At 35.8% G+C, this 23481-nt stretch overlaps 1 protein-coding gene across 3 annotated transcripts; it reads right to left on the bottom strand.

Moving 5' to 3' along the window:
- Positions 1-1027: 1027 nt before the first annotated feature.
- Positions 1028-23075, bottom strand: LOC128983171 (DNA repair and recombination protein RAD54B-like). Of its 3 annotated transcripts, none has more exons than XM_054402351.1 (18): positions 22988-23075; positions 22190-22276; positions 21447-21645; positions 20302-20401; positions 20067-20162; positions 19401-19598; positions 18095-18297; positions 17409-17556; positions 14790-14954; positions 9337-9460; positions 8646-8851; positions 7894-8040; positions 7044-7199; positions 6533-6659; positions 5461-5620; positions 4506-4632; positions 3605-3817; positions 1028-1143 (listed from the first exon to the last, which is right to left on the bottom strand). In XM_054402351.1, the coding sequence occupies exons 2-18, from the start codon at positions 22263-22265 to the stop codon at positions 1060-1062; spliced, it is 2529 nt and encodes an 842-aa protein (XP_054258326.1). In that variant the 5' UTR covers positions 22266-22276; positions 22988-23075; the 3' UTR covers positions 1028-1059. The 3 variants fall into 3 exon arrangements, with proteins under 3 accessions (XP_054258326.1, XP_054258328.1, XP_054258327.1); XM_054402353.1 differs by having other exon boundaries at positions 21447-21639; XM_054402352.1 differs by lacking the exon at positions 22988-23075 and adding an exon at positions 22787-22974.
- Between the last annotated feature and the right edge of the window lie 406 nt (positions 23076-23481).

Below are 23481 nucleotides of genomic sequence, written 5' to 3'. Positions count from 1 at the left end.
TTTAAGACTAACAAGATCCCCTGTTTATACATATGCAGTCCATGGTGCGGGGGGGGGGGGATTTTACCGGGAGCCGGACTTGTGACAGGCCCTGCCACATGGGCCCCCCTATCGTGATAATATTTTTATGTGAGTATTACCATAGACTAACCAACACAAGAAGACTTCCCATCCCATCGTAAATTTTGAAGCTTGTTTTTCGTGTCTAGTTCATGTCTGGTGACACTAGTATGGCTAGAAATTTTGTTTCTTATTTTAGAGTTAATATCATGATTTGTGCTTTACTTTTTGGTTATATAACTAGAGGATGAGTTGTTGTTTATGATTATACCGTTTCATTTGGCTAAACGGGGTTTTTAAATGACTGAAATAACAAGAAACAAACTGTAGTGCATCGAACAGAACTTAACGATAAAATTGGTTTCAGCTGTTCCATAAGGGTGGGAAATCTACTAAGAGAGTACGGTATGTTTTATCTATGGCATTATGTACCTTACGGTTTTTATGAAGACAATTTGATAAATAAAATCGCTAAAAAAATTACTATTTAAATAGTGTCCAAAACAGAGTAAAGGGAATAAAAACAGTTTTAAAGAAAATTAACAGTTTTATTTATTAATGTATAATAATACTAGGCAGTTTATCACAAAGTCTTTTAAAAAACTAATAACCTTCTGACAATTAAAATAACAAAAGTAGGAGCATTTTCATTTTAATAACCACACAATTTCTGACAATGATTATAACAACGCTGAATCATTACTTAAAATAAAACATTAGCAAAATTAGAAAGTTTATAGCAAAGTAAAACGAAAAGACGAATCACAAATTCAAATCAACACAACAAAAGTGAGAACATTATTTATTTACACAAATAGAAAGTTAAATAAGGAAGTTATAACTTAAGGTTTAATAAAAAGTTAAATCCCGATTTAAAAACTACATAACAAAGGCAGGAGATTTATTGATTTATTTACATGATTAGGAAGTGTTTCCATAAAACTATTGAAAATGTCTAAATCATTTGAAAAATTGATGTAATTAGTAATACTAATGTCATTAACTAGATACAGGAGATGCAGCTTCAACAACATTTCGAAATGCAAACGTTATGAACTCCCCAGCTTCCTCAAGTCCCATTTCCTGCAAACATAGCATATTACTTTTAAAATGGGTAATACAGTAAATTCTGGAACTGTATTATTTTCAAGGTGCAGAGATACACCAGATAATAAGGAATGATTGAAAAGATGTAATTTGTACGGGTGTTGACTTGGGATTAAGATTAAAGGAAATAGGCAACCTAGTTTCAGTTAATACTAATCAAACATACTGCTGTTACAATATTTTAAAAATATACATTATTTGGCATATTTTTTGTGAGGATATTTTTGGCTCTCTAGGAGTTAGAATTTACAAAAATTTATTACTATGGTTAATCATTAATAATACCCCTGAGATGTACTAACTAAAATTCCTTTTCTATTTCAGTTTCTGTTGTTGACGTAGTTCATGGGTCATAAGAGTTGCTATAGCTCACAATTATTTGTTTCATCGGTTTGACTTAGTAAAATAGTTCCTATATTCCACAGAAATCAGTAATTTATATCAGCACAATCTGTCGGTGGCACCAGGGGTGCCCAGAGGGGGGGTACTGTGGCGCGTTTGCGCCACAGGAATTTTTGGGGGGGGACTTATTTTGAGATTTTTGGGGGGGATATTTTTTTGCTAGCTGTCATAATTAATGTATAATTTTGTACAAACAGCCCGAAAAAGTGTTTCTAAGCAGCTCACTATCACCACCAACAACATTTTGCCGTTCGTAATTAAGATAGCTTCTAAGAATGGTAAAAACGGACCTTGCCAGACAATCCTTAATATACCAGTGTCGAATTTTACTTGCTACATATGTTTTGGTGGTTCTTTAACTCCACCATCGTCAGGATTTAAAAAAAGATCCACTTCTGGAGGTGTCGTCAGAATACGACAAACATTTAATACAAAACACGAAACGATTACAGATAGGCCTGTCAATTCGTACATTGCCGTCGGCAGGACTGGAAGTAAGTAAAGTAAACTGAATCAGGTTCAGGTTATGACGGACCGACGTGGTCTCTGGATTGTCGTCTGCGTTTTCAACAGCTGATATTGGACTATTGTATTGTATGAGTATTGAAAATATAATGGGATTCATAATTATTAATTGAGTGTTTTCACAAAAAAAATTTTTGCTGTCAATAGTTTTATGTATATTTCAAACTCCTCAAAGTATTTAAAAAATTTCCTTTTCTCCAGTAATGTAGAATGTCGAGACCATCCAGCATATAAATTGGTTATTATTGTCAATAATTTTGAATGGAAAAATCAATTATGAATCCCATTATATTTTCAACACTCTCCTCCGTCACTAGAATTAGTCCAATTTCAGCTTTTGATAACACAAAGACGACAATCCAGAGACCACGTCTTTCCGTCATTACCTGATTCAGTTTATTTCCAGTCCTGCCCGCGGCAATATACACGCGTGAATTGATATAGGCCTATCTGTTATCGTTTCGTGCTTTGTGTACAAACGGATTGTCTGACAAGATGCGTTTCTACCATTATTAGTCATAAAAGGCAATCCTGGTGCTATCAAAATTAATTATAAGATTACTTCGTCACAAAAACCTTTTGTACTGGTGGCAATTATTAAGAGATACTGTGGGTATTTAGCCCGGCGATTTTTGTAGAAGGCAGCCTGGGAGTGGCGAGCAACAAGTCTGTCTTATTTCGTGACTCAGCCTATAATTTTGAAACAAGATACTTTTTGCCAACATATTATTAATGCACTTAAAGCTGTTTGAATTCTCAAGCCCTATAAAAATTAACGCCACCTAATATATTGTACAGTTACAGTACGTGTTGGAGTAGAGTAATTCACCGAGTAGGCCTATATTGTTGTACATTTTGAAGACGTTGTCTATTGCAATACTGAGCACACATATTGGCTGACAATACAGATTCTGAATTGTAAATTGAAAAACTTCTAATTCGTCCATTAGTTAGATTTTTATTGATGTATTGTTAAATGACGTTTCATATTAAACATTTAATTTTGATTATCAGCAAGTTTGTTTTTCTAATTGCTGTAATAATGTTTTGAGCCTGCTCTAACAGCTAAAAGTGACATGATCACCACTGCAGTAAATTTGTATAATTTGAATACGGCGTTTTTAGTCTCTGGGGACACCAAAATGAAACACCTACGGTAATGCTACGGTAATGTTTTTCGTACCTCAAGTTTACTGAATACTTTAAAGGCTTGTTTTATGAGGTAAAGGGAAAATTGTTAGATAAATTGGTGAGGGGAGGGTAGGTTTAAATAGACGGCAGCATAAATTGGGGGGGGGACTACTCCTTTGGCTTGGGGGGGGGGGGGGGATTGCGCCTCTGGGTTTGGGGGGGATGGGCACCTCTGGGTGGCACACATCAACTACGTCCATTTTTATTCCAAAACTGGTGACAAATTTAACTTGGAATGGTCTAATTTAAGGGGGAAAACAATACAAAAACAGATACAGACAACAATGTTATGATTACAATCAGCTAATCCATCAATTACCGTCAACATGTGGAGGGGAAGCGGTTGGCGATAGTGCTGCCACTGGAACAGCTGATTGCTGCGGAGGGATTGTCCAGGCTGGGGTATCAGCTGACACTGTCGTGTGTCGGACTGAGGTACTACAGGCTGAGGTACCTCCCCCTCCCCAGCACACTCACACCCCAGCATACGATGAGTCAAACAGTCTACCTCCTCTTCTAATGTAAACAGGTCCTGTGTGCAGACGTATTACGATTTTGAATAAGTTTTAAAGTAGAGGAAGTTTTTAAAGTATAGATAGATCATGTCAATTAAGATAATATATTGGGAGGCTAAGGCTAGTGTAACTGACAGAAAACTTCCTCACCACTCTACTCCTTCTAGGTATATGCACATTAAATTAGACCCAACAGTAATTTTTGAGATGAGCAAAATAACAGAATCAATGGTGGTGGGGAAAAGCTTCCCATATTCACGTGCATCTCGCTTGCCACTTTTAATGATTGTATATCTGGAACCCTTTGATTGTGTATGCAATCCATTCCTTAATCAAACAATAATAAATCATTTTTGTCATCAATTCATGTTTTTCAAGGGTAAAGGGTCACTAAACATTGTATAACAACACTTCCAGTAATCCATAATGTTCTACAATTATACAAAAGATTTTTGTTTTCCGTTTCGTGTATGTCAGACTTCTAGAGTCTAATATATTAACACAACAATGTGATTACTTTTCAGATTGGTTGTACATTTCACCCAGTTTTTATCCTGATAAGATGTCTATTACCTGCTTTTTCAGATAAAAAAAGTTTGAGACTGAAAACCACCACAAAGAGTGATTTATTAAAAGATTTGAGACTGATAATATGACTGAAAAGCAAAACTCGTCATTTACTTATAGAGAGTGATGATGACTAACCTTTAACTCTTCTTCAGAAAGCCTTACATCACTTGTATGATTAAAGTCCACAACAGCTTCATTCAAGCCAGCTTTCTTCAACTGCCTTTGAAATATCTTCTCTTCTATGCTGCCAGTAGTTAAGAGTCTAGTGCACAATTTAAATAACTTGTAATTTTTATAAGAGAAACATTTAACACTTTTTAAATTGTGTTTAAAAAAATCACAACAGAAAAGTGAAGATGGGACTTGATATTTTTAACACAGACTACACATACTACCTAACAACATTTTTAATGAATTTCTCTGAATGCCAGAACTGCAGTGTGTGTGTGTGTAAAAGAAAGAAAAACAATCATTTTTTGTAAAAATTTATTTTATAGGTACCGGTAATATAAATGAGATTTTAGAATTGTAGTTTGAAATAGTGAAGACCAATAGTGACTGGTAGTTTTTTACAGTGGCCACATTTATTTGGCAACTGTGAAGATCACTACAGTTGTATAATTTAACTGACATTTCTCTTTCAACAACTAACTGTCTGAAGATGTCCTGCATGAGAAGGAAATAGCAGTGTTATCATAATTTAACAATAATTATATGAACACAACAGATGTCCATAAACAATCATCGTATAGCCAAGTTTGGAATAAACGTTTTATTTTTTACTTTCTCCCCCTATACAAAATTTTTGAGTTTGAGATTTGAGTCCATATATCCGTTTTGGTCCCCCCTGAACCCAAAAAAGTGGTTTTCAAAGTGACATCTGTGTGTCTGTCTGTCTGTATGTATGGATGTGTACAGAGCTACAGACCACACCGAAGCCTGATTTTGATGAAATTTGGTATATATTTCACCCAGTATGTGCAATGTATGTTTATTTTTATTATGTATCCATCAACCTCTCTGGACTCTTATTTTCTCAGGTCAACTAACTGAACTCTACCCCTTTTTAAAAATCCTAATTTTTAGTTACCGGTAGATATGTACAGTAGAACGTTGTCCGTCCCTCCACACTCGGGCCATAGCTTGCAGATCAGAGGCTGGGTTCCAGTCCGGGTCAAACAGAACTAGTCGTGACGCGCCTACCAGGTTGAGGCCCACTCCACCCGCCTTAGCACTTAGTAGGAACACTCCTTGACAACATAAGACCACGTGTACATAAAATCATAGGCAATCATACAGAAAGTCATAGGTAGGGATGGACACACTATCAGTAGGGATGGACGGGATTTTTATTTCCCAAAGGGTTTGTTTTAAAAGTCTTGAGTATTGCGGTTAACAAAAGAAGACAAAAAAAAAATAAATTTTTACTGTTTGTGGCACTGATTTATAAGAACCAATAATGGGTAAAAATTTACAGGTATAGAAAAAAACGTTGTGACTAAATAATGTCATATCTGATGCAATTTAACTGTAAAACATGAGTCTCATTATAAAATAACTTACAGTTATTGAAACAGACTATCTTTCACTGCATTTAAAAAACTGTGTAGAGTTTTAAGACCTCAATTGGTTATGAGAGGAAAAGGAGTTTAGCTTAATAAATCCTAAATTTTGACATGTATAGAGCAATATTGCTACCTAACACAATATTGAGTTCACGGCATGATCGTCGAAATGACTCACAGTCACGGCGCGTTCTTCGAAATACCCTCTCCTCCTGCGTTCGTGAAACTATCGTGAACATCTCTCGCAATAGCAGCGTCATCGTCACTCGCGAAGCGGCAAAATTGTCGACGATCGGATCAAATCCTGTCCCGAAAAATTCCTGAGTAAAATGTAATCTCGTACTGAAAATTGGGGAAAATTTTTTCCCAAATATTTCCCGAAATTTTGGGAACCGTCCATTCCTAGTAATCAGACGTCCTTGGTATTTTTCTCTCCAGTCTACCTTCTGAAAAAGTCCTACATTAGGATGAAGATGAAATAATATCAGACTTTGTGTATCTATTAGTCCCTGCACACTTACCCATGTAAGCTAGCAGAACTCTAATACTCTTTAAATTAATCTGTAACCAACCACTTGGCAAACACTATCAACTTACTATTTTGAGAATGTTTTGAGTTAAAGTTGTTGACGATGTCCACTCTACGAGATGAAGGTGTGTTTCCATCCAGGCGGCAGTGTTGGAAGCCATACTGATCACAGAGGGCCTGTAGTAGATCCAGCGTCTGAAAGTTTTACCAACTAAATATTGTAAATAGAGTTTTTATGTTAATATATTTTTTAGATTGCTAAAACACAAACCAAAAACCATCCATCTTAAATTAGAAAAATATCAAGTTCAGGTTTGCTGTCGTGGAAGAATTCATAGTGAAAAATAATGAACAGAAAATAATTTACAACAATACATTAATAAACTTGTGTTAACTAAAATAAAATTCTTTACAAATTAAACACATTGACAGAACTCACTGTTTTGAATTTGTATTAAACCTAATCTTATCAATTATATAAATTTGATTATAAATACACATAATTACTACAGTAAAAACGCGTACATTTTTTGCAAATGATTTTTTCAACTCTCAACAAGACAAAAGACTTGATTTTACCTGTGTAAAGTAGGAGACGAGGACAATTTTTTCATTGTTCTTATCAATGGTGTGCAGCAACGCTTTGACTACGCTGAGTTTACTGGCGTCTTCAATCATCACTTGGTCTCCCGTGAGACGAGACAGTTCAGCAGTCAACAGCTCTGATAACTCATCCTGGGACAGAACCAATAAAACTTAACTACACTTTGCCTACAATGGTCATAAATCATAATCTTATCAACAGTGACTTGAATATGAGATAGTCAGGCATACAGTATTTTGTGCCTTAACGATTTTGTGCTGGTTGCCTGCTCGCAAAATATGTTCTCTCTCTGAATCTGCATTAGTGCATTATGAATTTAATCATCGCCTGCGGCAAGGTGAAAAAAGACAGGTTTGGGGGACTTTATTTTAGCTAAGCCCGATTTTTTTTCTGTGATTTTTAGGATTTTTAAGTGGAAATCCATTACTTTTCAGTGACTCTTGTCACACCTAGTAAAGTCAGTTACTGTTCTGTGACTTCAGTGACCGGTAGACACCCTGCTAAAGGATTACAGTAACTGGGATAAGTTATTGGTTGTAGTGGTTGCGGTAATTGTCAAGAAGGATCAATTTAGGGATCAACTGTTAAATCACAGCAGAATAAGGAAGGTATGATTCAATTTGGCGACTATTAAAATGGTAATATGGAAATGATCACACAAAAAGTAACTAGCAACAGGTCCCCCTCACTCATCAAAGCCGTCTTGAAAACTAAAAGTTAGAATGCTTGCTCAACTGTAACACCAGTTGACACTCCTACGACACCTGTAATACCTGCCATGGTCGCCACGTGGCCGTAGCTTTAATACTCTATGTAGTTACTAACATTCTCTTTGTCACACTCATTGTCCCGTAGCAGAACAGGGTGACTGCTGATCTTCTTGAGGGCTGTGATGACGGCCAGGTGACTCACTGATCGCTGCTCCCCCTCCTCCCCCTCCCAGCACGAGATGGCTGCTCGGAACAACTCCAGCTGTAAAACGTAACTGATTAAAACAACTCGTAGATTTTTGTATGTTGTTATATAAATACAATAAAACACTTCCAACACTTTTCGATAAATCTACACCTATCCTGTATTTCCCAACCTGTGGCCACTGTGGTGGTAGGTGGTGACGTAATAAAAAATAATAATGTAAATAACGAGTATTAAATGTCAGGATTGTTTTGGCTGGAGCATCAACATTAGTTCCCATCATCAACTGTGTACAGTCATCAAGAAGTTGGATTTTAGTCAAGATTATTTTGTTAGACTAATTAAGAATCACATTTTCTCATCAAATAATTGGGCAAATTACGAAATTTCTTTAATAGTCCTAGCCATTATTCATTTATAAAAAGTCTTTCATTCTTGCACAATCACACATACCTAGATCAAATAATTATATTTTGAGCTAGCTAGGGACCACTGTAATTAGTCTAGATAGGCTAACGAATGTTACTTTTATTTCCCTCATAAGCATGTGATTTGTATTACTAAACCGATTTTATAAGACAAACTGTTCTAATGGTCACCATACCAAGAAAAATAGGAACTTAACTTAGATGATTAGTGTTTTAATAATGAAATAAATGAACCTGGATATCTGATGGTTTGCAGAATACGACGACCTCATGTTTGCCAGGCAGGTACTTGTCTAGTATTGCGTGTGTGCGACGCAGTATGAACCCAGCCGTACGATTGGCGAGCTGTTCAGCACGACTTTCCCCCTCCTTCCACATTTGCTGCGACACTTTGAGGTTTCTGGACGCAACAATACTCTCTTCATAGGTCTTGCGGAACTCTGTGAAAAGACCCAAAGGTCAAAAGGTGCCGGTTGTTTGGAACCAACTTAATAGTGTGTTACATGTCAAGGCCGGAAAATAGGTTTTCATGATATGAGAAGGAAATTTACCCTATTATCTTATTAACTTTTTTCTATTGCTGTCAGAGAAGTATATTACATTACTGCATTGTTCTGAACGACAAGTAACAGATGATGTATCTTTATTTTTTTTCTCAAGACTAAAACCAACCATTTTATCCCTGTATGTCAATAGCAAACTTATATATAAGTACTGTAGTAGACCAAAAACAAAACTCTGGCACTCATTAACATAATTGTCACATTGATAAGGATTGTTTGATAACATTCTACGTGGAGACACAAATCTTCATATGTGCGTAAACCTCAGAAAAATTATCAAAAGCAATTTACAAACCTAAAAAAGTTACTCATAACTACAATCAATTACTGAACCAAGACAGAAGAAGACCAATAAAAGTTACCTGCGTATGACCCTAGAATGTCAGGATTTACGAGGCTAATCAGAGCGTAAAACTCCTGCAAGTCATTTTGGATGGGTGTTCCTGTGAGTAGAATCCTTCGTCTGCAAGGCAGCTGGCTCAGTAGCTGTATGGCACACAAAGACGGTTATATTTTTATAATATTGGATTGTTAATTTACAATATTGTTTTAAACCATACAGTTGTTCCTTGACAATCTGCTACTTTGTTATCCGACGTACTTAATAGTTGCTACAAGCCAGCAGCATACTTTGACCTAACAGAGGAAAAAACAGGCCTGCAGCAACATAAATCCCCCTTTTTCACACTATACACTCATCGTCATTGGATAGCCTATTATCGGCATTTTTGTTGGATTCAATGTTCAATAAATAAATGGGAAACAGATCACTAACACTCAGAAGATTTTTTTTGCAAAATCGTTAAAAAATAATAGTTCAAGTAAGCATTTTTTAAAACCATAACTAACTAGATGACCCGTGCTGCTCCGCAGCATTGAAATTAATAATAAAAAAATAAAATACTAAACCTAATAAGGGCGGTACAACTTTAATGAAACTCTTATAGGGCTGCTGGATTAATTTCGCCTTATGACCAAATTAAAGTATAACACATTCCATATAACACAGAGAAAATCGTCCCGATGTATTTTTTTCCGTTTTGAAAATCAATTAATCCAGAACAATATCCACACACTTCCTAAAAGCACCTACAGAGAAAGCACGTACATTTGTTAACTCATATGTAACACAGCGTGAATGAGGCTTTATTAAGAATGTTTTATTAACAACAATATTTCTTGTAAAAAAGACATCTCTGTCGGTAGAATTGCATGTAGGCCTACGCATATTCTCAGGAGTAGTTCCATCCATCTGGTAATCTTTATTAATATTACGACTTTTATAATACTTCCTTCCAAACAATGTTTGCTGTTCGTCCACCTTTTGATTTAGTTTCTACTTTTACAGTATCGAAAGATTTCCCTCTCGATAAGGCGACGTACAACTGACCGTGACTAAATACTGGTTCAGGCAAGTACACACCAACTCGATCAATCGTTTGGCCCTGCGCCTTGTTGATGGTCATGCAGAACGCAACCTTTATGGGGAATTGTCTTCGTTTGAAAGAAAATGGTACTGTAGAATCTGATGGAGAGAGATCAATGCGGGGTAATAGTGCACGTTGTCCAATATTTGTGCCAGTTATGATTTCTAAGTCTAAACTGTTTTCATACATTTTCTTGACAATAAGTCTTGTTCCGTTTAGAAGACCTGCTGTGTAGTTTAAATTTCTTAATAACATCACAATGGCACCTTCCTTTAAGACTAATTTGTGAGAAGGCAAACCAGTCATCTCAAGGCTGTTCGCAGTTTCATCATAAATGCCACAGATAAAATCGTAAACGTGTTAGTAAACAAAACGAAAATGCATTTAAAATGTAAACACCTTATCGGAATTAAATAAATATTCAATCATATGTTCGAAAGACAGATGTAAATATTTTTTGAAGGAATCACAAATTTTGTCTAAGATAAGATATTGGAAAATGTTTTGAAACTAAAGTTCAGAGTCAGCTCAACTCAACATACCCTCCGCCCGAATAAAAGTATAGCCCGATATTATACCGATAGCCCAAATAAAAGTAGATTATTTAGACAAAAACAAAACAAAAAACTAAACGAAACGAAAAAACGAAAGTTGATATCTATACTCAATTCTAATTACGTTATCCTATTTATTTTCATATAAGAACCTTCGGTAAAATTCCGGCATCATTTGTGTAATTAATTATGATTATTAAGATTGGCATAGTGCTGAATCACAAACAAACCAAATGGTTCCAAAATAGAATTACCTCAACAGTACCTGTTGATTTCGACGGGTTTAACCTTGTATTTTTTATTTTTTTTTTGTATTTTGTATATTGTATCTTAAACCGATGCTTGTTGTGAAATCTGGACATGCATAACTTCAATTTGAAAATTCAACCATGAAAATTGGTCGAGTAGAAGAGCTAAACGAACTGGGAAATGAAAAACTAAATTTAACTACCAATAGAGCAAATTTATTTTACGTATAATCCGGGTTTGGACTGTAGCTACATATATTCCAATGCTTGATGGGACATCTGTGCGTACATACCCTCAATTTGAGACCTCAATCTTGAAAATCGGTCGGTTAGAAGACCCAAACGAACTCGGAAAAGAGAAACAAAATTTAACTTCTATAAGAAATACATGGAGAGGAAATTTTTTTACGTATAAACCAAGTGGGGTTATAGATAAATATTTGCCGATGCTTGATTAAAAATCTGTGTGTGCATACCTTCAATTCGAGACCTCAATCATGAAAATCGGTCGGGTAGAAGAGCCAAACGAACTCGGCAAAGAAACCCCAAATTTAACTCCCATAAGAAATACATGGGGAACAAATTTCGTTTACGTATAATCCGCGTGGGATAGAACAGCCAATCGAACTCGGCAAAGATAAACAAAATTTATCTCCCATAAGAATAACATGGGGAGCAAATTTCTTTTACTTATAAGCCGAGTAGGATATTAGATAAATAAATCCCGATGCTTGATGGCAAATCTGTGCGTGCATACCTTCAATTTGAGACCTCAATCATGAAAATCGGTCGGGTAGAAGAGCCAATCGAACTCGGCAAAGATAAACCAAATTTAACACCCAGAAGAATAACATGGGGAGCAAATTTCTTTTACGTATAAGCCGAGTAGGATTATAGATAACTATATTCCGATGCTTGATGGCAAATCTGTGCGTGCATACCTTCAATTTGAGACCTCAATCATGAAAATCAGTCGGGTAGAAGAGCCAATCGAACTCGGCAAAGATAAACCAAATTTAACTCCCATAAGAATAACATGGGGAGCAAATTTCTTTTACGTAGAAATCGCGTGGAATTATAGATAACTATATTCCGATGCTTGATGGCAAATCTGTGCGTGCATACCTTCAATTTGAGACCTCAATCATGAAAATCGGTCGGGTAGAAGAGCCAATCGAACTCGGCAAAGATAAACCAAATTTAACTCCCATAAGAATAACATGGGGAGCAAATTTCTTTTACGTAGAAATCGCGTGGAATTATAGATAACTATATTCCGATGCTTGATGGCAAATCTGTGCGTGCATACCTTCAATTTGAGACCTCAATCATGAAAATCGGTCGGGTAGAAGAGCCAATCGAACTCGGCAAAGATAAACCAAATTTAACTCCCATAAGAATAACATGGGGAGCAAATTTCTTTTACGTAGAAATCGCGTGGAATTATAGATAACTATATTCCGATGCTTGATGGCAAATCTGTGCGTGCATACCTTCAATTTGAGACCTCAATCATGAAAATCGGTCGGGTAGAAGAGCCAAACGAACTCGGCAAAGAAACCCCAAATTTAACTCCCATAAGAAATACATGGGGAACAAATTTCGTTTACGTATAATCCGCGTGGGATAGAACAGCCAATCGAACTCGGCAAAGATAAACAAAATTTATCTCCCATAAGAATAACATGGGGAGCAAATTTCTTTTACTTATAAGCCGAGTAGGATATTAGATAAATAAATCCCGATGCTTGATGGCAAATCTGTGCGTGCATACCTTCAATTTGAGACCTCAATCATGAAAATCGGTCGGGTAGAAGAGCCAATCGAACTCGGCAAAGATAAACCAAATTTAACACCCAGAAGAATAACATGGGGAGCAAATTTCTTTTACGTATAAGCCGAGTAGGATTATAGATAACTATATTCCGATGCTTGATGGCAAATCTGTGCGTGCATACCTTCAATTTGAGACCTCAATCATGAAAATCAGTCGGGTAGAAGAGCCAATCGAACTCGGCAAAGATAAACCAAATTTAACTCCCATAAGAATAACATGGGGAGCAAATTTCTTTTACGTAGAAATCGCGTGGAATTATAGATAACTATATTCCGATGCTTGATGGCAAATCTGTGCGTGCATACCTTCAATTTGAGACCTCAATCATGAAAATCGGTCGGGTAGAAGAGCCAATCGAACTCGGCAAAGATAAACCAAATTTAACTCCCATAAGAATAACATGGGGAGCAAATTTCTTTTACGTAGAAATCGCGTGGAATTATAGATAACTATATTCCGATGCTTGATGGCAAATCTGTGCGTGCATACCTTCAATTTGAGACCTCAATCATGAAAATCGGTCGGGTAGAAGAGCCAATCGAACTCGGCAAAGATAAACCAAATTTAACTCCCATAAGAATAACATGGGGAGCAAATTTCTTTTACGTAGAAATCGCGTGGAATTATAGATAACTATATTCCGATGCTTGATGGCAAATCTGTGCGTGCATACCTTCAATTTGAGACCTCAATCATGAAAATCGGTCGGGTAGAAGAGCCAATCGAACTCGGCAAAGATAAACCAAATTTAACACCCATAAGAATAACATGGGGAGCAAATTTCTTTTACGTATAAGCCGAGTAGGATTATAGATAACTATATTCCGATGCTTGATGGCAAATCTGTGCGTGCATACCTTCAATTTGAGACCTCAATCATGAAAATCGGTCGGGTAGAAGAGCCAATCGAACTCGGCAAAGATAAACCAAATTTAACTCCCATAAGAATAACATGGGGAGCAAATTTCTTTTACGTAGAAATCGCGTGGAATTATAGATAACTATATTCCGATGCTTGATGGCAAATCTGTGCGTGCATACCTTCAATTTGAGACCTCAATCATGAAAATCGGTCGTGTAGAAGAGCCAATCGAACTCGGCAAAGATAAACCAAATTTAACTCCCATAAGAATAACATGGGGAGCAAATTTCTTTTACGTAGAAATCGCGTGGAATTATAGATAACTATATTCCGATGCTTGATGGCAAATCTGTGCGTGCATACCTTCAATTTGAGACCTCAATCATGAAAATCGGTCGGGTAGAAGAGCCAATCGAACTCGGCAAAGATAAACCAAATTTAACTCCCATAAGAATAACATGGGGAGCAAATTTCTTTTACGTAGAAATCGCGTGGAATTATAGATAACTATATTCCGATGCTTGATGGCAAATCTGTGCGTGCATACCTTCAATTTGAGACCTCAATCATGAAAATCGGTCAGGTAGAAGAGCCAATCGAACTCGGAAAAGAAAAACCAAATTTTTTTAATATATAAGATGAAAACAAAGGTACCCGCAAGGAACTTCCTCAAGGAGCAAAAGCGATTGAACTACCTCTTTCTTTGTTTGTTAGTGTATTATGTTAGGTTACATACCTTATTTATGACTATATATAAACTACAGAGATTTATTTTGGACACACTAAATTATCTAAAACAGTAAAAGGCTTTATCAATTTTTTAATTTAATACTATCCCTGTGTGTGTCCATGACTGAAACAAAAAAGATTGTCTTACTTTGACTCACCGTGTAAGCTTTCACTGAGTTGTTTTTGAGCCGATGACCCTCATCGCAGACCACAAGGTCGAATAACACTTGGGTAATGTCATCGAAATAGCGGACAAACATCTCATATGAAATGATCATCACAGGAACGTTAGGCACATTCACAAAGTCTTTAGGCTTGTTCTTCTAAACAGACAGAAACAAAAAAATGGGTTAGTGGTGAGACTAAGGGTTCTAACATCTAGGTATTATTTATTTATTTAGTTGCGCTAATTTTCATCATTTTCCCCTCATATTTTGAATTAAAAAATGTGAATACTTATAAAACAAGTGTTGCTTGTTGATACACAGAGTAAGGATAAAGGGTTGCACAATGCCTCAATTGAGGTGTTACTCACTAAGGATTCAACCATCTCGTCCACTTACACCCAAGCCATGCCATGCCGTACGGTTTGTTGTAGGTTGGCTTCTCCTACACGCAAGGGAACTCAGTAGTTGCCCACAAGACTTTACTATGGCGATATTCAAACCCTCTGATTTACTGAGCTATCTTCTGGCCGTATAGACTATGCCTTGATAGACCCACAATTCTACCACGCTAACGACACTGGTAAACCCAAAGCTTAAGCGTAGCAGTTCTTAGCTTGACTCTCAGGGCACATTTAGTACAGCTCCCGGTCTTTAGTCTGACTCTAGGAAAAGAAAAACAGTTTACATCTGCGCTGCAATTCTTTGAACCTACCCTTATTGACAATGAGTGATGATAAGGTAATTATTGTGTAAACCTAAGCATTTTTATTTTTTTTCTTCCAGGTAAGTCTTTCATCCCAATCAACCTCCTTGACAAAAACAATAATATAGGTATCAAAACCAAATACAATTTTACAGTTATGATTGATGAAATAATTACTTCATTAAGCTTGAAAAAAAAAAAAAAATTGTTGGTTAATGATTTATTGAAACTAGTGTACCTGTTGCTCGAATTCGAGCAATTGGTAAGTATTACAGGCGTTATTTTAAAACGAATAACAGTCATAATTTCTGATTACTTTAAAAGAGTCGCCTCAACGATTATAGAAATACTCACTATGTACATAACAGTTCGATAGAATCAACATTTCTTGTAAATATCTTATCACTTTTCAAAAGCTGATGATCATGTTTTAAAGTGTCTTCTACAATTAATGTTTCCCACTCATAGCCGCATTAGGTTGTCCATAATGATGATTATTAATTCTAAAAAGCACATTATTTCTATTTCTTCTACTTGGTGGTGTTCTATGACTTTTCCATGTTTCCATAGTTTGCAAATTGGCTCTTTAAATGATTGATCAAGAAATGCAGCACAGTGTTGGTTCAGTTATATTTTTACTATTCCATTGTAATATTTATGCCAACCATAATTCAAATAGTAGGCAATATTTCTTTTTCGTCAGGTCCTTGGAATGTTTAAATGAAAATAAAATGTAGAACTTGTCTCTGTCCTATGGGTAACATTTCTTTGCTGGGTTCTAATCTATTATATTATTAAAGTGATACAATCAAATTTTATGTAAACGGTTAAGGCCATTTAACAAATAAAAATATAGGCATATGGCACATCAAAATGAAGCTTAGAGTGCGTAGATTTGCCGAAAAGTATTAATATGGACAAATTTCCTATGGGCTACGCCTAGCATGCTTCCAATGTTTGCATGATTTAATTTAATTTAGTTAATGAAACAGCTGGTCAGTACAATGAACTGGGGCTTGTTTATTTACTCGAATAAGATGTTTGCTTTATGTAGATTGAGGAGGGTTATGTTTGGTTTTAAAGTGAGGTTGTATATGTTTTGTAAAGAATTGCTCAAAGTTTCATTTTTTAATTTATATAGTAAGCTACATGTGAAGAAGCTTGAATAAAATTGAAGAAAATGGTAAAACATGTCATTCATTAAGCATCAATATGAAGCAATAACTGATGCTATTACTACACTAAGGTATGTTGTCATATTCTTAGCCATCTATTAACATTTAAAGTAGGGGTTTGAAAGTAAGTAGGTTTACTCTTTTAAATCAGTTTATATTTTTAAACTAAATCATTGAGTTGCTGTATTTTAAAACATATCAGCACCACTTAAATAGCTCTCTAGGTCACATTTTCTTCCCGTTGCAAAGCACGGGTGTAGCAGCTTGTTAGTTAAAAAACATGCAAACTGTTTACATTTCAATTCCAAACAAAACAGCTGGGATTTATTTTTTATACAAAACTAATGTATTGACATCTGTTTCAGAATGTAATAACATTCAAATCAATCACAATGTTATCCTTATGGAAGGAACTTTGAGGGCAACCCACGCCCTTAAAAATGTATATTTCAAAAATCTAAAGCCAGTTTGCACATCTACACACCTAGACGAACATTTTGGTATATAATATGTGGGGTTAAATCTTAAAACAAAAAAACCTTATTGTTCACAAAGTTTCATGTCGCGTATTAAATATATAGATAGATGACTTTGATTACCAAAATTGACAAAAAAACACTACAAATAAAAAAGGAATCCTTTCAATAAACTGTAATTTTCACTCTTTGCCTTAAAAAAACTACTAAACTTAAAAATGACTAAATAAATGGATGGAATTTAAAAATATTTTACCTGATCAACAGTGAATACATGAATGCGGTAATGTCCAAGCCATCGATGGAACTCTTGATTCCAATTACGAGCGAGACTGGACGGAGTAACAATCAATACTTTCTTGAGCAACGGCTCTCGGCCGTACAGTGATTGGCGAAGTAGCGTCCTGTGTAACACGACTGATTTAAATTCCATCACTTCAATATCAAACAATCTTCATTGATTGAAGGGTTTGCAATTTTTGACATTTCTGAAATTTTTTGACATTTCAGACATTTTGTACAAGGAATAGTCATGTTAGGACAACACTCATGTTATATAATATCATCATCATCATTAATAGCTTGATGACAAATCGCATCTGCATCCAGAATGGTGGTGTCATATCTACTATCAATACTTTGAGACAGATGTACACTTTGGTGTGCATTTTAAGCTAAATATGAATAAACGGTGAGGGTAAAATGGATTGAGTGAGAAGATTTGTTCAGCCTTGTTACTGACTATAAGTAAGGATCATTCATTAAAAGCCCATTGATCAAGGGTGTTTGAGCCCAGTTTTGAGCCATCAAAAAGCTAATGACTTTTCTCATGACTGAACCGGCAACCGTCTGATAACTAGGCAAACTCCATAACCACTCAGCTACCCAGCTTTAAGTTTTTAGCACAATCACACAGATTCAAAATAGAAAAGCAATACTAACCAGATGAGTGTGATGGTCTGCAATGTCTTCCCTAGTCCCATCTCATCAGCCAGGATGGCTCCCTGATGGCTAGGGTCGCGGAGGCCAGTGATGCAACGGTACAGAAACGTTACCCCTTCCCTCTGGTGAGGCCGCAACACCCGCACCAGACTGGGGTCTACTGACACTACATTCACTGGCGCACCATTCTTGTTGAACTGCCACTACCACACAACAGTGACAAACTTACTCACAAAAAATAGGTCTGAAATTCCACTTTTTCTGTCTGCCCTTATGCAATTTTTACAAATATATCCATAATTTTTGAGCCCCTAAAGGATTCTTATTCTTCTTGCGCCAACATACCAGATCCGGGACATGCACGGTCTCACTCATTATGTATGATTTTAAAGTGCAACTTACAAAGTATTCACATTCACCCGTCCGCAGTCCCATCAACTTGTACCAGAGCCATTTGCCTTTATTTTAGAAGGTCCTTTCCCACCAAACCCTGCCATAATTGTTAGGCAAACTCCTCAGTTCAGAGTTCAACACCAGACCTGACCAAGATGCAATCCAAGCCCTCAATCTTTCGAGTTCTCTACTGGTTGGATAGATAATTCTTTAGTTAACACGTTACATCTTTATCATTTCCCGTGACAACAGAGACACTTTGATTGTCTTGGCAGAGGCAGAAGTATCCGTGACTATTAAACCACTATCGTGGGAACTAAGAACGCCCGAGATCATCTCCTACAATCGTGTTTTTCTAACTACAAAACGAATTTAAATGAGAACCAACAGAACGCCAACAGTGAATGGACACATGGTCATAGGCTATTAGCAATTGGCACAAAATTCCCCTTGTATACAAATTGACGTACAATCCCAGGTAACTCCTTGTTCAGCTGGCAACCCAGATAAATATTTCAGAACTTTGATTTTAATTTCAATACAGTGATCTTTTTCCTCAACAGGTAGTTTGGGTTGGCCGAACATTCCTATTAGCATTGTTTAACAACTTGTGTACACGAGTAGCCTGATATTAATATTTCTTTACCCTGACTTCCTCCAGAGAAACTCATTTAATATTTTAAGTTTAAAACAATAATTAGGCCATTTCACATATATTTATTCAAGGAATGTATTAATCGAAATGTAAAATTGCTCGAAATGCTACTCAACTAACCACAAATTATAGCTTCCTTGTTTGTAATAGAGAAATGGAACAATAATTCAAAGTGAGCTTTCAAAATTTTATATTTTAACATCATAATAAGTTATTGGTAAATTAAGGCTACAAAATAGGAAATTGTTATTGAAGAACCTGATGGTCCAGATCCGGCTGTGGCATGGTCAACGGTTGGTAGTCCTGCAGGTGGTGAGGGGCGGGGGCAGACCGTGTGGTGAACGTCAATGCGGGGCGTGATGGGGCTTTCTTGGCCTTTTTTCGCACAGGATTTGGTGGGGAACTGGACGGACGTTTTGTAGGTATCTCACCTGGCGATGAAACCGCATCTATTATCTGAAGGGGACAAATTGTAATTGTTATAAAAATGATAACTGTGTTTAATTTAAGGTGCAACAAAAATAAGACAAAAATTAAAATGTCAACTATGTCAATCCTACTAATCCTATTGTAGACATTTGATCTGATTAGGTACGGTTATTTCCTACCATTGTACTATTGTTTTACCCTAGGTATATTCTTTCTTAATCTGACCAATCGTATATCTAACAAAATTAGTGGAATGGTTTCAAGATCATTGATAAGTACTTAAAAGGTTCTAGAGGTACACTAGCTTAATTATTTGAATCTATTAACTTTCACCAATAGTGACTGATATAATTATATTAATACAAACTAAAAATAGACAGTAAAAATTCTGTTTCATCTGAAAATCTTTATTTAAAAGTTTAAGGAATGAAATAATTTGGTTTTTCTTAGCAATATTTTAAACTAGCTTTTACAAACTACAATATAAAATCTTACTTCAATCTCTTTATTTCCAACAAAAAGGCGAGATCCTTCTTCTAATTCAGAGTTTTTCTTTCCACTTCCCCTGCCAATAATGTTTCCTTCACAATCCTAAAACAAATACAATAAGGTATTTATATAACGGTGTGGGGATATTAAAAGTTTGTATTTATATAGAACTAATTAGTAGGTAAAGCATATAATTTGTGTAGGTAGGCTATTAACAATTTTATGATTAAAGTTGGTTTACCTTAAGAGTTAAGGATTTTTCCCCGACTTCCAGTACTCCATCTCCTTCCCACGTTTTGTGTTTCTTTTTAGACGGTTTTCCATAAACAACATTGAATATCCTAAACAGAAAAGTCATAACATTATTAAAATCTAAAGTTGTAATTTCAAAACTGTTAATTCCGTGTTATGGTTATATAGAACAAGAAATATTATTTATGTAACCATTATTCAAGTTTCATAAGCGAAGAGATAAGTTAGTGATATTTTAAACAAATAAGCCTTATTCATAGACAGAGTATTTTATATGAATTGTCCCCTAGTGGAACCAACATGGGGCCTGACGTTTTAGCCATTGTTGAGTTGGTCTACTATTTGCAATGTGGGTCCACTCCAGCACACTGTGTTAGTCATATACTTTGTATGACACCCTGAAGACTTGGTGTTATGATGTGCAATGAGGAAGCTTGACTTCTAGTATATAGGCTACTTTTCTACTAACAGTAGAACCCGCTAGTCCGACTCGTTTAATCTGACTGTGCCATCGCTTATCGGAGACAATTTTATCCCAGTAATAACATGACTATCTGCTAGAGTTGTGAGTTGAGATCATCACCGTCTTCCGCAATCAAGGGAAAACCCTTGTTCATCCCCTGCGATCATAGAAACATCGTCACTGTTTTCCACAATCACAAAAACATTTATTGTAGACATCCGCAATTGTGGTAAAATATTGAACGTCTCCAACTGTCACAGGAAGATTACGACCATCTTCCAAATAGCATATCTCCCAAACACATCATTGTCTCTAGCAACTATGGAAACTTTAATGCTATCAGGGACTTATCTGTGATTGTGATAAATTCCTGAATATTTCCTGTGGTAAATGAAACATCTCCTTCGTCTCCCGCAAAATGTGGCAAAATATTGAACGTTTCCTACAATTATGAAAGTAATTAATTTAGGCATTTAATATACTCTCCTCGTCCAACTTATCCCGACCTTTACACTGTTCCGACCCCGACCATGGTCCCGGTTCCATAGGTGAGATTAGCAGGATTTTATTATATTTGTTGCTTTTCTATACCTATGTAAGAAGTTCATTGAAAAACGATTTTTATCAAATAAATTATAGAAAAGGCTTTAAATAATTGAAAAATATTTCACCTCTTGTCAATTGTAGCCTTTGGTTTCTCTATGTTTGTGACTTGTTCGTGGAGAACTGGTGATGATTCTTCAAGATGGCTATGTAGCTCTGGAGACTCTTCCTTTAAGGGTTGGCCTAAATCTCCAGTTTGTTTAATTTTAGCAATGAGGCCCAAAATGCTATCAGTTGTCCTTGCCGCATTTTCTACTGGTGCTGTAACTAAAATAAAATTATAAAGAATATGCCTAAAATATCTTTTCTTAGTCATAGTCACAAATCTTTACTCATAAGTATAGCTTAGGCACAGTTGAACATGAACAGTGTCAAAAGAAAAGAGGTGTAGGGCCTAATGTTAATGATTTAATACTTTTATACTTTTCAATGAAATGGCGACCATACAAAGTAGGCCTAGGTACTTTAAGCCAAGTATGAATGGAGATGAGGGTATTATGAGTGTGATCTTATAGTCTTGTTAGTGACTAAGGCCGACATATTCCTTAGACATAGCTGTTAATTAATAGCCCATAGGCCTACAGCCAATGGCAACCAAGGGACCTACAGTTTATAGTGGAACCGAACCACATTTTTGCCTTGTAATTAACAAATTGATCTAATTATCAGGATAGTACTGTGGATAGTCTTAGTCTTAGTCACATAAAAAAACACACACATAAAAAACATATTAAATATATATATATATATATATATTTACAGACTTTGACTACCGTATAAGTAAATTGCTTATAAATTTATCTTTTCTTACCTTGCTTTGATCCATGGGGAGCAGTTGGAGGGTAAAACTTTTCACCTAGTTTGGAGGGAGCACTAGATCGCCTCATTTTCCTTCAGACTGAAAACAACAACTAACTTAACTTAAATAAATTAAATAAATTTGCAAAAAAATCAGGCTTTATGATCTACTTAATGGCTGCACTTTACTTTAGGTCCTACACTCATTCAAATGAAAATATCGATCGATATATTGATTAATCGATTGTTTTATTCGATATATCGTTTGGTTAGTTAGGTAAGGTTAGCCTAGTGAGTGTAGGAACTAAAGTAAAGTGCAGCCTACTTAATAAAATCACTAAGACCATATAGATAAAACACACTCCCTTGTCTATGCTGACCAATGAAACTTGCAACTGACACCTCTTAGGCTAAGCCTATACTGTAACAAAGGTAGACCTTTAACCATAGGTGACATGGTAGGGCCTACTCTGTTCAATATAAAAATTAAGATGAAACAAAATAAATTAGGAATTGGAAATTTGAAATCTCTGTTGTAAACCATAGTTGATTCTTCCATTTGACATGTTGTCTAGAGGTAAGTTACTAAGTTTACTTAACTTTAACTTACTATTATGCCTCCTGTCTGAAAATGAGCTTCTAACTGATCTTTGATAAGCTTTACGTTTAGGTACCTAATCCATAGCATATTCTTCCACGATTGGCCTATGGCAGAAAATCTCAGTTAAGTATAATAGATGAACTTCATCTATGGTTAAGACTGGCTTCACTTGTGAATAACTTAATAATAGAGTGTTTTTAAGTTACTTACTTTCAGAAATTAGGCTATTCAAACAACAACTAACAACTTAAGTAACACCACAACAACACGAAAACATCCAGCCTGCAGCAGACCGCAGGGCGCAGACCACCAATAATTCAGGATCTTTGTTGTAAAACCGTCTGCTATAAATTTGCCGCCATTACGTTGAGCGTGTTAGACACAGACTTAACTAGAATCCACTTAGAATGTAGTTTAGCCAATGGTTAAATAGAGTTTTTATTACAGTTATTATGATTATATAATTTGTCATTATTTTAATTTTATATGCATTCAAAATGCTATGTTTTGCTGATTTTGTATCTGCATACTTACAGCTGGTCTGAGCCTCCAGGGATGTTGGATGTTACTTACTGTGCTATCGTCAACCTGGAGAAAACCCCAACCTTTACAGTCATATTAACAAGGTGAGGTATATTACATTAATTTATTTAATACCATGCCTTCATTTTTACAATTGTTCACTGGATAAACTGTGTCAGATT

Source organism: Macrosteles quadrilineatus, unplaced genomic scaffold (assembly GCF_028750875.1).
Source record: "Macrosteles quadrilineatus isolate MER2022 unplaced genomic scaffold, UCM_ALF_1.0 Scaffold_1__1_contigs__length_201487025, whole genome shotgun sequence".
In the NCBI taxonomy this organism is placed as follows: domain Eukaryota; kingdom Metazoa; phylum Arthropoda; class Insecta; order Hemiptera; family Cicadellidae; genus Macrosteles; species Macrosteles quadrilineatus.
The sequence above is the reverse complement of the archived record's forward strand: the minus strand, read 5'-3'. Positions and strand labels throughout refer to the sequence as shown.